The 13,879-nt window shown below is 50.7% G+C and overlaps 1 protein-coding gene across 4 annotated transcripts in view; it reads right to left on the bottom strand.

Annotated features, from left to right (window-relative positions):
* Window positions 1–10,368: 10,368 nt before the first annotated feature.
* Window positions 10,369–13,879, bottom strand: part of Ppp2r2c (protein phosphatase 2 regulatory subunit Bgamma) — an 89,236-nt gene continuing 85,725 nt past the window's right edge. For all 4 annotated transcript variants that reach the window (XM_029477624.1, XM_021162830.2, XM_029477622.1 and 1 more), the window contains one exon: window positions 10,369–13,105. In XM_029477624.1, the coding sequence (XP_029333484.1) occupies window positions 12,814–13,105 (292 nt within the window). In that variant the 3' untranslated portion in view covers window positions 10,369–12,813. The remainder of the gene's footprint in view (window positions 13,106–13,879) is intronic.

The following is a 13,879-nucleotide window of genomic DNA, read 5'->3' as shown; positions in this document are numbered from 1 at the left end:
TGTGTGTGTGTGTGTTGTGTGTGTGTGTGTTGTGTGTGTGTGTGTGGTGTGTGTGGTGTGTGTGTGTTTTGTGTGTGTGTGTGTGTTCACGAGCACACTCGAGCAACATAGTATGGATGAACCCAGATTCAGTGAAAATGTGCCAGTTGGGTGACTGAGGATAGAACTGATGTCCCACACAGTTGACACCATCTGCAATATAGCTGATTGGCACCATCCAGGTGTGAGGGTCCCCGAGGTCTCAGGCACCCAGGAACAGCACATGGCTGCTGACCCTGGCCTTTGGGTGGAAAGTGCTTTCTTTGTGGCGAGGATCACTGAAACCCAGGTCACCGATTGGGTCGTCTGCATGAGTCACAGTCTGGGGTTTGTGCTGCTCTGTTCAGTCACGTGTGGTAATTCCACACGGGCATAATCAGAGTTTGTCATGGGGACTGGAAGAGTTATGGTGCTGGGTCAGTTTCATTCCTGTTACTGTGGCAAACACCATGACCAAAACCAACTTAGGGGAGGAAAGGGGTTACTTGGCTTGTATTTGTCGGCCATAGTTCATCCCTGAGGAAAGGCAGGGCAGGAACTCAAGGCCAGCCTGCTTGGTATTCCTCACTCACTGCCAAGGAAGTATAGCAGGGACTTGCTGGCTCACTCACAGACCCATGCTTAGCTAACTTTCTTATACAGCCCAGCACCACCTGCCTAGGGAATGGAATTGCCCAACATGGGCTGGGCCTCCTACATCTATTAACAGGGTAAAGCCCATGCACAGGCCCACAGACCACTCTGATCTGGGCACTTGCTCCATTGAGACTCCCTTCTCAGGTGACACAAGCCTGTTAAAGCTAACTGGGACAGGCTCTGTGTGGACGAGTACCCCTCTGCAGTGGTTTGTTTTATTTAAGTTAATAGGGTCTCACTGTGTATGGAGCTCAGGATGGCCTGAAATCCACTGTGTAGCCTAGCCTGGCCTCGAACTTAGTGATCCTGCTATCTCAAACCTCTCAAGTCCTGAGATTACAGGGCTGAGTCTCCAAGCTGCCGTTTGGTTTCTGTCCTGAAGGTGAGGACTGCCTGACTCTATGAGAGGGATGAAAGAAGAGAGATGTGGTACGTGTAGACAGGCCTTTCCTGCTGGTGTCGAAGAATGTCATGTGGGGTCTTCATCACCTAACCTGGGCTGACATTAAAGGTTGTGGCTGCCTCCATTTTCCTCAGGGTCACTCACCTGGGACACTGGGATGGTAGCAGCTTCATCCTCTTACCCCATGGGTCTGCCTCAAACTCCACATGTTAAAGGGATATTCAGGGGCCATAAGTACATTCGTTTGCTCTTGGGAGACTTCTCCAGCAGTGGGTGTGGGCAGCTGTCCAGTATCACCCCTCTCCCCATCCTCCACCACAAGGCCACACCACATAGTCATCATGCCACTGATTGTGCGGGACCTTTGGAGCAAATCACAAATGACCTTCTACCCATCCTTGCCTTGATTGGGGGGGGGGATGTATCCATGACAACGCCATCTACAGAAGACACTAGGTTCAGAGAGCAGGATGGGACTGATATAGGCCTGTCCCCAGGTCACCACACTGCTGCCGTCACCTCATGACATCTCCCCTGGGAGTGAAGCAGACTCAGGGAGAACCCCAAGCAGTCATGGATTCTGGGTGCCACTTCTCATTCTACTTTGAACCCCTCTGTGCCCAAAAGCCCTGTGAGGGCAGCTAACCCCAACTTTCATGTCTCTATCTGGGACAACATTTCTCAGAGCTTCCACGCAATGAGCCATGTGCAGAAATTCCAGAGTGCCTGGAGTGTAGTAGAAGCATTGCTCTCCAGTCTGGAAGCAGCCTTTCCAGCCGATGGGCAGCTGCTGAGCCTCATGCCTGCTCCCTCCCAGTGCTGTAATCTTGAGTAAGCCCCTCAGCATCAGCCTCATCAGCTGTTCTGAGAGAGAGAAGAGTTGATTGTCTGGGAAGGTAGTCACAAGACATTGATAAGCCTTCCATAAACTTGGGTCTTCTTTCAAACATTCCTGAACAGTGGAACCTTGGGCCACAGGCACTGTGACGTCCTTGCCGGTTTCGTAAGTACTTCAAACAGAAAACAGCAATGTTTAGATTAGAGCTGAGCTAAATGACTGGATCCAAACAGGGCCTGGCGTCTCCTGGCTGACTGTACAGCACTCTAACACGCAAGCTGCCCTCCTTCCTCCTAGCCATCTGACCAAAACCATTTGGCCGGTATCTGTGACTTACTGTTTGAAATATTCCTTATAAATATTAGCTAGGAGCCTGGATGCATTCCATGCAACCAGTAGAGACACCTAAGTCTAGGTGGCAGGGTTCCTGGTCCCTAGATCTTGCCCTTTCCACTCTAAAACTTCTCTGGAGGCAGCCTGCCATCCTTGGAAGTGGGTGTACATCAGGGAGAGGCCTTCCCCCTAAGGGTCCTGACCCCCAAGGGCAGCCTAAGGGCCCTCCAGTCAATGCAGAGTCTCTGTCCTAGGTCCCCCTCCTCCCAGGCAGATCTGGGTTGGGGGTGTAGCATCCTTACACAGACCTGAGACCTGCACAGCCCTGGTCCAACTGCCCTGCCTGCAGACCAGATACCACACCCACAGGCTGGATCCATTGTTGAGCTGTGGCTGTCATCAGAATGCTCACTCTTGGTCTAGAAGCTCTGTCCCAAGGGTCAGCTATTATCTGAGTTGTTGAGGCAGAACCTGAGTCCTGCAAGCCCTCACTATTCAGACCTGCCCTCCTCCTGCCCTCACTATATAGACCTGCCCTTCCCCTACCCCCACAATAGGCCAACTAAACATATGAAGAACAGTGAAAAGCAGAGAAAGGAGATTATTTTATGGGGCCATATCGGAAAGAGAAACAAGATTTCAAGTAACATTCTTCTCTAAGTCCTGCTAGGACAGAGATTCTCAACCTGTGGGGCACAACCTCTTTGGGGGTTGAATGGCCCTTTCATGGGGGTTGCTTGCCAAAGACCATCAGAAAACACAGGTATTTACATTCCAATTCATGACAGTAGTAGAATTACAGTTATGCAGTAGCAATGAAAATGATTTTATGGTTGGGGTCACCACATCATGAGGAACTGTATGAAAGGGTCCCAGCATTAGGAAGGCTGAGAACCCCTGCTCTGCGGTACTTGGGATTTAAATAGAGAGTCAGCTATGCACAAGGCCTGCCAAGGTGTGGTCCCACTCACTGACCCAACTCCAATCCCTCTCACAAGGTGATTGCCAAGTTGTCAGAATTTGGAAAAGTCTTTCTAGAAAGAAGCTCTCTCTCTCTCTCTCTCTCTCTCTCTGGCTGGCATCATGGCCGCTGCCTTTCCCTTCTTCCAGCTCAACTAGGGAGAAATCCCCGTCTCTCAGGGTCTACTGTTTTCCTTCGTCACAGGGAAGGACACACGTCTCCCTGTAATATCATCATTCCTTCCAGGACAGTTACAAACAAACATCACAGCTCACCCTGTCCTTTAGCACTTGGTGTCAAAACATGGGAATGGAATCTGGCTTTCCCCAAAGTCCTGTGCGAGGTCTGGGACCCAGCTTAAAACCTAAGTAAGGCTTTTGGGGTCCTGGGGTGCAGCACCCCCAGTAACATTGTTTTGTCAGTGGAAGGAGCAGTGACTGGGCATTGCTGAGGCCCCCTCTTCCACAGTGATGAGGGCCTGGCTTTAAGCTGGCCTTTTGGCTGCCCAAGAATAATCACATAACCCAGCTGCCCCTGTGTTGAAGTGAAAGCCCAGCTCTCGCCTCAAAAGGAATAGGACTTTATTATGAGTGCGATATGAGTGATGTAGCTGGAGCCATGACTATTTCAGGGTGTTCTAAAAGACCTGTTCCACCATGAAACTGGTCGCATGAGATTGTGTTACTTACAGAATATAGTCAGACGCTGAGACATTGGAGGACTGGGAAATCTCTGAAAACAGCCGTCAGATGCAATCTGATGGCATTCTTAGCTTTTTGGTTGACGAGGGCGAGGAGTCTGCTATGAATGTGTTCAAAAAGATTAATCTGATAGTCACAAGGATGTTAGGTAGGGCAGAGGGTTGGGCAATGAATAGCCAGGAAGATTCTTTTTTTTTGTTGTTTTGTTTTTTTGTTTTGTTTTGTTTTTTCGAGACAGGGTTTCCCTGGCTGTCCTGGGACTCACTTTGTAGACCAGGCTGGCCTTGAACTCAGAAATCCGCCTGCCTCTGCCTCCCAAGTGCTGGGATTAAAGGTGTGCGCCACCACTGCCCGGCCAGGAAGATTCTTAAGACATCCCATGATAATTAGTCTTAGGTCTGCAACACTAACTCTCCACAGTCATGGAGTTCTAATCAGTCAACCAACCTAGCAGAAGTTTCAACTCAGTTGTGTCCCCACGGCTCCTACCTTAGGGAACTTTATGCCTGCAGCTCCCCGTGGCCAGGGAACTAATAGAAATGGATAGAGTCAGTCTCCAGATCTTTCCACTGAAGAACAGAGGATCTGAAGCCCTTGTGCTGTACATCATCATGGGCCAGCTATTGGGTCAGAGACAAACCTTGGTGGCAAAGAACAGAGAAAGAGCCCAACGGTTGCCAGACAAAGGTCTGTCCCAGCTCAGACCCCCATGCCAGAGATTCTGTCATTATTCAGAGTCTCCACGCCTCGGGGCTGATGTGTTATCTCACAACCAACAGCCCTCATCTTCCAGTCCTGGGGAGGTGCCTCACACCAGGCCAGAGCCCAGCAGAGAGGTAGTGACCACTAGCAACAAATACCCATGGCCCTGCTGGGCAGCCCTGAGGATCCAGACCTGGCCCTACCCCTCACTGCAGTGCCAGGGATCCTAAGATGATCTGGGTGCCTTAGCCCACTTTCAGTTGGCACTGGTTCCATCCAGCTGGTCCCTATACCCTCTTCCTGAGTTCCCACCACTCTCTGCAGCTGCTGCCGTTCTTGGTATGGCCTAAGAGTCTCAGCATGCACTGCAGAGTGTCTCACTTTTGTCTGAGACAGCCAGGACCCAGTCACACTATGCAGTGAGACCGCAGGTGTTAGGGACAAGGGGGTGGGGTGACCAGCAGCCCCTCAAGGTGAGACCTGTGTCCTTCAGGTGTGCAGACAGGAGCAACAAATACTGGAACTCAGAGGATTAAGGTGACATCCCTCAGGTCCTCAGCCAGTGTAAAAGCTGAGTTCAGAACCCAAGTTCCTGCGCCTTATTGCACTCAGCAGGCCCTGAGGACACATGTCAGATGAACAGCTAAGTGATACAGACAGACACAGACTGCCCTTTGTTCCTTTGTCCCTTCACAGTGTTCCAGGGAATACCGTGAATATTCACTGCTCTTAAAACCCTGCCTATTCCCCATGTTTGGACTTTGGGTATACGGATTTGATAGTCGAGCCTCCCACTGTCCACTTTTACACCCTGCCCCCGCCCCGAGACTCTCAGCATTTTCTCTGTGACTCACTGTGTCAGCTGGATGTGTGACTGACTAATTCTAACAGTGACAGGTAAAGATAGCTGGGCTTTGTCTGTTCCAAGGACCTCACTGAAACAGTCGCTCCCCACTCCAGCGATTATTTCCAGCTCTGAAAGCTTTGGTTGCTAGGTAACAGTGCTGGAGGCCTAAAAGCTTTGTTTCATCTGTGCATCAAGTGGTTGGACTTGAGTGGTGATACTTAGAAAGGTAGACTGGGTGAAAAGGAATCAAACTAGGAAAAGACTTGAGTGAGCAAGTTCATATATAGTATATACTATATGTTATGTATAATGCATTATGTAAGTGTTTTTGCCTTGGTGTCTGTATATGCACTGCATGTGAGCTTGGTGTCTAGAGAGGCCAGAAGAGAGCTCTGGTTCCCCTGGACCCACAGTTATAGATGTTTGTGAGCCATTATATGGATGCTGGGAACTGAACCTGGATCCCCTGCATGAACAACTAGTACTCCTAACTGCTAAGCCATCTTTCCTCCCCTTTCTTCCTATTTAATCATCAGCATGACTTGCTGAATGAGACACTATAGCCCAAGGGTTTTCTCCCAGGTCCCTGGGCTGAGTCTCATCCTGGGATACTAAATATCTAGGGGCTGAGTCTTTATGGCTCCTGACAGAGTCAAATGTGTCCTGTGGCTGGTGTCATATGTTACCACCCTTACAGAAATATAGTCTTGAGAGACACTTAGCGCCTCCTCCCTCTGGCTATCAGATTGTTGAAAGAATGGTTTCCAAATGATGGAAACTGCCCAGGAGTCTCATACTGGGAGAATGGAAAGGCTGAAGCCTGGTGCCGGGCAGAGGGGGAGCTTGTCTGCCAGGAGGGAATCTCACACAGTTCTGACATTTGTCAGACCACCATGCAAGACACTGAGAGATGGTGGTGGCGCCATGGTGGACAGGATCACACCTTGATCAGGTCTGTTTAACTGTGCACAGCTCTGTCCCTCTGCTTAAATCTAAACCTGAGGTCAGAACCCTGAAGATGGACTTGGGGGATGTAACCAGACCTCTTTGTTCTTCTTTCTAGAGTTGTCACAGTGAATAAACCCTCTTTCTCTTCTTTTCACTATCCTTATATGTATAACCGCACCATTAAGGGCGGGTGGCTTCCTTACTGTCTCTTCTTGCTGAGGTCCTGCGGTGGCCTTCATGACAGTCCATGGTCTCTCCACACCTGCAGGAATTGCTCCAGTGCATCAGGCTGGGCTCTGAGCAGCAGAATGTGGTCAGGAGAGCCGACCCTTTATAAAGGATGGTGGCTCTGAGCTAAGTTGCTCCCAGGATGGTGGCTCTGGATGAATCTGTGGAGAGACCTGTGTACCAATGGATTGGGATCTCAAGCCTCACGCCTAAGCAAACTGTGAACAGCCTAAATACAGGTAACCCCCTGTAAATGCTGCATGACTGTGAGTCCCTCTGAGACCCCTGCTCAGTGTCCATCTACTCAGAAACTGGGAGGGGATGGCTGGCATAGCTTGATGCTGCTTACTGGCCATAGTTTGTTATGCAGCACCAAAGGAAAGACTCCTCAGCCCTCTCCCAGACAGCAGCCACAGCCCTGGGAGTTCTTTTTCTCACTCCTTAAAGTGCCCCCCACCCACCCACCCTGCAAAGGTTGGAGAGATGGCTCAGCCATAAGTGCACTGACTCACACTGGGATATAGCTTCAGTTCTTGGGAGCTCTGACTGCCCTCTTCTGGCCTCCATGGGTACTGCATACAACAGTGTACAGCTATACAGGCCAGCAAACCACCCATGCACCTAAAAAATCTAAAGAAGAAAGAAGACGAAGCCTGGGAGCCTACATGCTCTGATCCCATAGCTGTCAATACACTGAAGACATGCTCTTTGTTCTGAATAAAATTTGTTTTTCTACATGTTTCCATCACTCCAAGCTGTTTGTTTAATGAAGTTTGAAGAAGCAATATTCCTGTCTGCCAGGACTCCGCAATTTCCAGACATCCTGAGACTAAGCCATGGTATAGAGATGTGGAAGCCGTTGCCTGTGTGGTCCTCACACAGCCTAACCCTGGTCTTACACCCTCTTGGTGGGGACAGAGGAGAGGTCTGGGCTTTATCTGTTGGGGACAGATGTGACTGACCTTCCCTGTCTAGGTGCTCTATTAAGCTTAGACCTGGTTTTAGCAATAGTGATTTTCATCAGAGTGGTCGCAGCTAGAGTGCCCCAATCTTTAGCAGTGTACTGATGAGGGAAACCGGCAGATGCCTAGAGAAATGGGAACCCTCCCTTTGATTTGTGCTGTCTGGGCATCATCCTGTGTCTGGCACATATCAGAGCATGAAGAACAAGGTTCTAGGGACAGGAGGAGCGCTTCTCCTATGCCCATAGCAGCTCTTAAACATGTACCTGCAAAGGTGTCAGAGAGCCAGGTTCCAGTCTAGCCTCTGCCTTTATGGTGCAGCCATGGGCGGTCCCTAGACCTCTCTGATCCTTAAGTCCTTCACCTTTGCAATGTGAGGACTAACAGTGAGTTCACTCTAAGAAGAAAAAAGGATCATCGAGTAGCCGGGCCCTTAGGGCCTCCATCAGTGGGCACTACTACATAGCTCTAGGCAGGGCAAAAGTTTAGATGGTAGCTCAAAATGTTCACCAGCACAACACCTGCAGGCCCCACACTGTTGGGGCAGCTGCACAGGATGGGCATTCTGATCAGGGGCTCTGGAGGCTGCCCCTGGCACTTGTAATGCAGTGAGTAGCCTCTGGCATCTATAGGATGGCATTGTGATTGAGATGAGCACACAGCTCTTAGTACTTCATGTGGCCCACAGTCATCCACATTTATAGTGGAAACTTAAGGGTTCTTTGGAAAGTTTGTTGTGTTGGATGGTGTTTTGCTGAGGCAAACAGGTGAAGGAATGCTTCATTGAAGTGGACAGAGGTGAAAGACTGATGCAGACTCAGTGAAGACGTGAGACCAAGGGGCATTTAGCTATGCAAGCAAGCCAAGCTCGGCCTCCTTCACTGTCCCTTGTGTCCTATTTACACTCCCTCCAAACATCACGAGTCCTTCACAGGTCTCGTCTGAGCACACGTCTTGCCTCAGTACATGCATCTGTCTCAGCTGACATCACTCTGCCAATCAGCCTGAGTCTCTGGAAGCGACAAGAAACTGCAGCACACCTGACATTTTTTTTGTGTGTGCGCGTTTCTCTCCATGGAATCCCCACAAATGGAGCTCATCTCCACAATGTAAGGCAGATCGACATATGCGTCTTGTTAGCAAAGAATCCTTCATCACGTGTCCTTTCACATGCTTGCTTTAGCAGAAAGGTTCCTTCACAAGTCTGCCTGAGCCTTTCAATTGTATCTGCGCCGATGGATCATTCCTTCACGTGTTTGCCTTAGCCAAACACCATCCGACACAACCAACTTTCCAACGAACCCTTAAGTTTCCACTTCACATATTCACAGTGTGTTTTGTGTGTACACGGGTGTGTCTGTGCACGTGGAGGATCTTGGATACTGCAGAGCTGTCACCTTGTTTTTTGAGACGGGGCCTTCTCATTGGCCTGGGGTTTGGCCTGTGAGGCCGAGGGATCGTGTCTCCTCCCTGATGCTAGGTTAACAAGCATGTACCACCATGATCGGGTTCTACGTCTTCATGCTTACACAGCTAGTATTACTGACAGATCCATCTCCCCAGACCTAGAGGAGTCTCTGTCCTTACAAATAACACCGAGTGACAGGGCTGGCAGGTGCAGGGATTACCCAGAGCCCGCAGGACTATGGAGAGATTAACACCCCAGTTTGATTTCAAAGGGCAGATGGCAGCTGAGGGGCTCTGGAAGTCTGAGTCTGAGCACTGTTACCTGAAGCTCATCCCCGAAGCAGTGGGGGCTCCTGGGTACAATGTTGTCCAGGGTGCAGTGTTGTGGCAGGTCTGGCCAGATGCCCCTCTGCTGTCCAAGTTCTGGCCCTGGGATCCACTCCTCCCACCTCTGGACACCAAGCCCCTCTTGGTGCCAAACTCTTTCCCTTCAGGAAGGTCTGGGTGTGGTCGGGGTGGATCCAGTCCCCACTCTTGCTGCCTACTCTGTGCCATGCAACTCGGGCAAGCCCTGGGGCCTCCCTGAGCATCCTGTCTATGAAGGAAGGTTCGAATGGCCTTAGATGTCCTGAGGGAAGGTACCAGTGCACTGGCCTGGGACCCAGTGTTTGTGAAGAGCACATACTCAGCTCTGCAGATTCAGGAGACCTTAAGCCCATCGTGGCCCTTGGTGGGAAAGGTCAAGGTTGGTCCTTTGAAGACCCCAGCAGTGGCATAGCTTAATAATGCTTGCTGGGCAAATGTGAGCAGCCAAGTTAGATTCCTGGAATCCATAGAAAAAAAAAAGCCAGCCATGGTGGTACATGCTTAACATCTTGGGATCAGAGAGGAGACAAGAGCATCCTTAGGGCTCACTCGCTAGCTGCCAGAGTTGGCAAGCCCCAGGCCAATGAGACTAGAGGCCTTCTAGTGTGGCCATGGCTCATCCTCCATCTCTACAGCCAACCATGGCTGTTCCATCTCCCTGCCATGCCTCTCTGAAAGTTTTCCTGATGTCACATTCCTAATACAGTCAAGAAAGCCCCCTTTTATAGGGGGCTCAGGAGACCTGATGGGACCCCCCGGGACAGTCCCTTTACCTCAAAGACCATGGCAACAGCCACTAACTCCCAGCAATGGAGCTCCAGCTGGGGACCCCTCCTCCAGGCACATGCCAAGCTTGGTGTCCCCACTGACTGACTCTATTTCCTCCTTCATCTGGGTTAGGGTTGGAGCTGCTCCCTGCCCTGCCCACCCCACTGGCTCCCCGAGGCTGCTCCCCACCCTGGTCAATTCACTAATCAGCAGCCTTGCGAGCCTCGTCTTAGATGTAACATTTGTTATTTTATTGGAAAAAGCTGGTATTAACATATTTATAATTTTATTCAACAGTTGGATAATTTGTGAGACACCGAAGAAAAAAAGAATGCACCTATGAGCCACAGAACCCCCAAGTGACTGGGCCTGACTATGTTACCAGCACGTAGATACCCAACACCCTCCAAGGGAGTCACCCTCGGAGAAGAATCAAAGCAGAAGAAAACAAACTCAAAACCCCAACAATGTCGCAATGATTATGGGAAATGCCACGTACTCAAGACCAGAGAACTTAAGCAGAGTAAAGTGGCAAAGTCTGTGGCTTGCAAGGCTCTGGTCCTTCTGCCATTTTTTCACACCGCCCCTCCCCCCTCCGCACTTTTTCCTCGATCAATACACACATTATTATTAGCAGTCCGCTCTGAACCTGGGTGATTTCTTCGGGTCCCAAAGACTATTTTTTTTTCTTCTGAGATCTTTTTCTGTCTCTCTTTTCCCTTTCTACTTTGATACCCGACATTTCAAACTGAAGTCTGGAAACTAGGGCCATGTGCAAGACCCCTCCTTTTGAAGACCCTGTAAGATTTGACTTTGAAGACATTATGCGTGAAACCTATGACCTCATAGCAGCCTCCAGCCTCCAAGGCGAATCTTCTCTAACGCCAAACCGCAAAGGCAGACGGGTGTGCCAGAGATCCAGGCCAGTGTGTAAGGCCCTCTCACCAGGATTTTGGCTTCAATGGGATTTATATACGACTGGCCACATTCTTCAACTTCTTTACAAGAGGGGAAAGTTGCCGATCTTTTAATTGCTAGCTTGAATCAGGGTCAATATGTACATGTAATACTGTCCAGAGCGCCTGAATTTTACAGTGATAAACATTCTTCATTCACGTTGACTTAGGAAAAAAAAAAAGCCAAAAAATGTAATGGACCCAGTTTCTGTGTAAATACATGGCCAGAAGTGAGTGTGCATGCGGTTTGTGCTTTGACACACACAAGGATACCTTGATCCACTGAGAGAGAGAGAAAGAAAAAAAACTCCGTCGCATCTGTTTCCTGGGTGGCAGTCCATGTTGTAAAAACCAAAGCCCCTCTGCTCTCTGCTTCCAGGGTCAAAACGCCAAGCCCTGCAGTTCTGGGATTTCAGGAATGAGGATGGAGCGGGGATCACTATGAAATGAATGGCCACTCACCTGTGGCCCTGAGGAGGTCTGAGAAAACATCCTCTGGGGCTGCCTGGCTGCATGCAACCTCCTTGGGGAGCAGCTGGAAGGGTGAGGAGAAAGCTGCAGGTACAGTGTCGGTGACGTGCATCTTGAGAGGCAAGCAAGGATGCCACTCTTCTCCATCTTCTCTCTCTTGTGACATCTTGTCACCAGCTCACCTGCACTGAATGCCCGGCATGGAGATGTTTCCCTTCTAAAACCTTCCCTTGGAATGCTGCTTGAAAACCAGTCACCCGTGTGTGGCGGGTTGGAAATGGGACACCAGCTCAGCCCTCGGGGTGTGACTCCCTAGGCACCCCACTTCTCTGCTCAGAGCCTTGGTTCCCTCCTGTGTACAGAGGAGACGGTTACTAACCCCAGCTCCAGCAGAGCCTGGATCTCAGCTGGGAGTTATGGAAATGAGCGGACACCTGTCTCATGGGCATGAGGATTCTACAGTCAGGGACAGGACTGGCTGTCGGCCACGGGGAAGATGACTGGCTAGCATGGAAGGGTGACAGCAAAGCCATCACAAAGTGGGCTGCGGGGATCCAGCCACAGCCACCATGGGCTGAGCACCATGTCCAGCGTGCAGTGGGCTCACAAACGGACGGCAGTGAGGTGAGGGCCACAGCCACACAGGGTCCCCAGTCCTGCTTCTCAGGACTTGCCTTAGCCTGGAAAAACCCACCTGAGGGACCCAGCCCTGCCTCACGATTAACCCTACGACTTTGGCTCTGCTTCTCAGAACCTGCCCAGGCCTGGCACCTAGAATATGGAAAGACCCAAACATTCCAAACACCCAAGTGACAAGCTGCCACAACCAGCACTCAGTGAGAATTCTCTGTCCAAAACCCAACGTGAAGCAGCAGCTCTGAGCCAGGGCACATGGCTGGCTGGCTCCCTTGAGGATCTGCAGATCCTGACTGCCCTATGAACTTTCTCTGGAGCCCCATCATGGACCAGCTTGACTTTCCCTGATAGGAACTGACCCACCCTGGACATGAATAAAGTCCTGATAATAATGAAAGGCCCAGCCGGAGACAGGAGGGCCGTAAACAAAGGAGCCCTGGACCGGGCACATCTGCTTTATCCGCCTGTAACTGGGGCTCCCTTCTTTCCTTTGTTTAAACTGGCAACTACCATCCAAGCCAACTCCAGCCTTGGGACTCATGTCCCCACAAATGGCCACCACGCTCATCCTGTCCTCTTACAGAGGTGGCCGGGAGGGCCACTGAGGCCAGCTAGTGCATGTCAGAGTTGACCTTATCCTGGAAGATGTACAGGTTGTTGGTGGCTGCAATGGCAATGATATTCTCGGCTGGGTGCCAGGCCGTGTGCAGGATCTTCTTGGTGAAGTCCAAGCTGTCCACACTGATGTCGTCACGCCGCCGCTTGCCACCCACACACACACGCCTTGGCTTGAGCACCGCTCTGGGTTTGCTGCTCTCCCTTGAGGCCTCCAGCGTCACATCCCGCTTGGTGTTACGGTCGAACATGCGGAAGAAGTTGTTGTAGGCCCCTGTCATGATGACACTGGAGAGAGAAGGAGAGGACTCAGTGTAGGAGCAGAGAGGGGACAAGGATACCCCAGAGCTATGGGGTGAGGCAAATGCCACAGCAGGCAAGGGGACCCTGGAGACAGACTTCTGCTCCATACTCTCTGCTCCTCTCCTAACCAGGGGCTTTGTCTAGTGAGGCATGGAGCAGGCTATTACCATGATACCTTCAGGAAGCAGGCCTGGGCCTAAAGGAGGCATCTGGGGTTGTTCTAAGGAAGGCTGAAAAAGCTATGGGGAGAGGAGGAGAAAGAGGCTGACTGCCAGAGAGGAGGGGATATTCACACCGTTTTAGTGGCTGAAGAAGAAGGTAAGCAAGCCTACACCAGTCTTGTAAGTGCAGAGCATAGAACACCACTGCCAAGAGAGACCCAACACTTGTGTGTATATTTATGTGTGTATATTTGTGTGTATGTTTGTGTACATGTGTGCGTGTGTATTATGTGTGTGTGTGTGTTTATCTGTCCAAGATATTGGCCCAAGGCCACATGAAGCCACTTTCCTGAGGGCTGACTCAGGCAAATCCAGCTGTTTGTAGATCTAATCAGGACTAGAAACAAAGCTGGATCCTCTTCCATCTAAGGCTGCTGGGGATGGGATGCAGGTATCACTGAGGGCTGCTGGGGATGGGATGCAGGTACCACTGAGGGCTGCTGGAGATGGGATGCAGGTACCACTGTGGGCTGCTGGGGATGGGATGCAGGTACCACTGAGGGCTGCTGGGGATGGGATGCAGGTACCACTGAGGGCT

Source organism: Mus caroli, chromosome 5, assembly GCF_900094665.2.
Source record: "Mus caroli chromosome 5, CAROLI_EIJ_v1.1, whole genome shotgun sequence".
Taxonomy (NCBI): Eukaryota; Metazoa; Chordata; class Mammalia; order Rodentia; family Muridae; genus Mus; species Mus caroli.
This window is presented reverse-complemented; position numbering and strand designations above follow the sequence as displayed.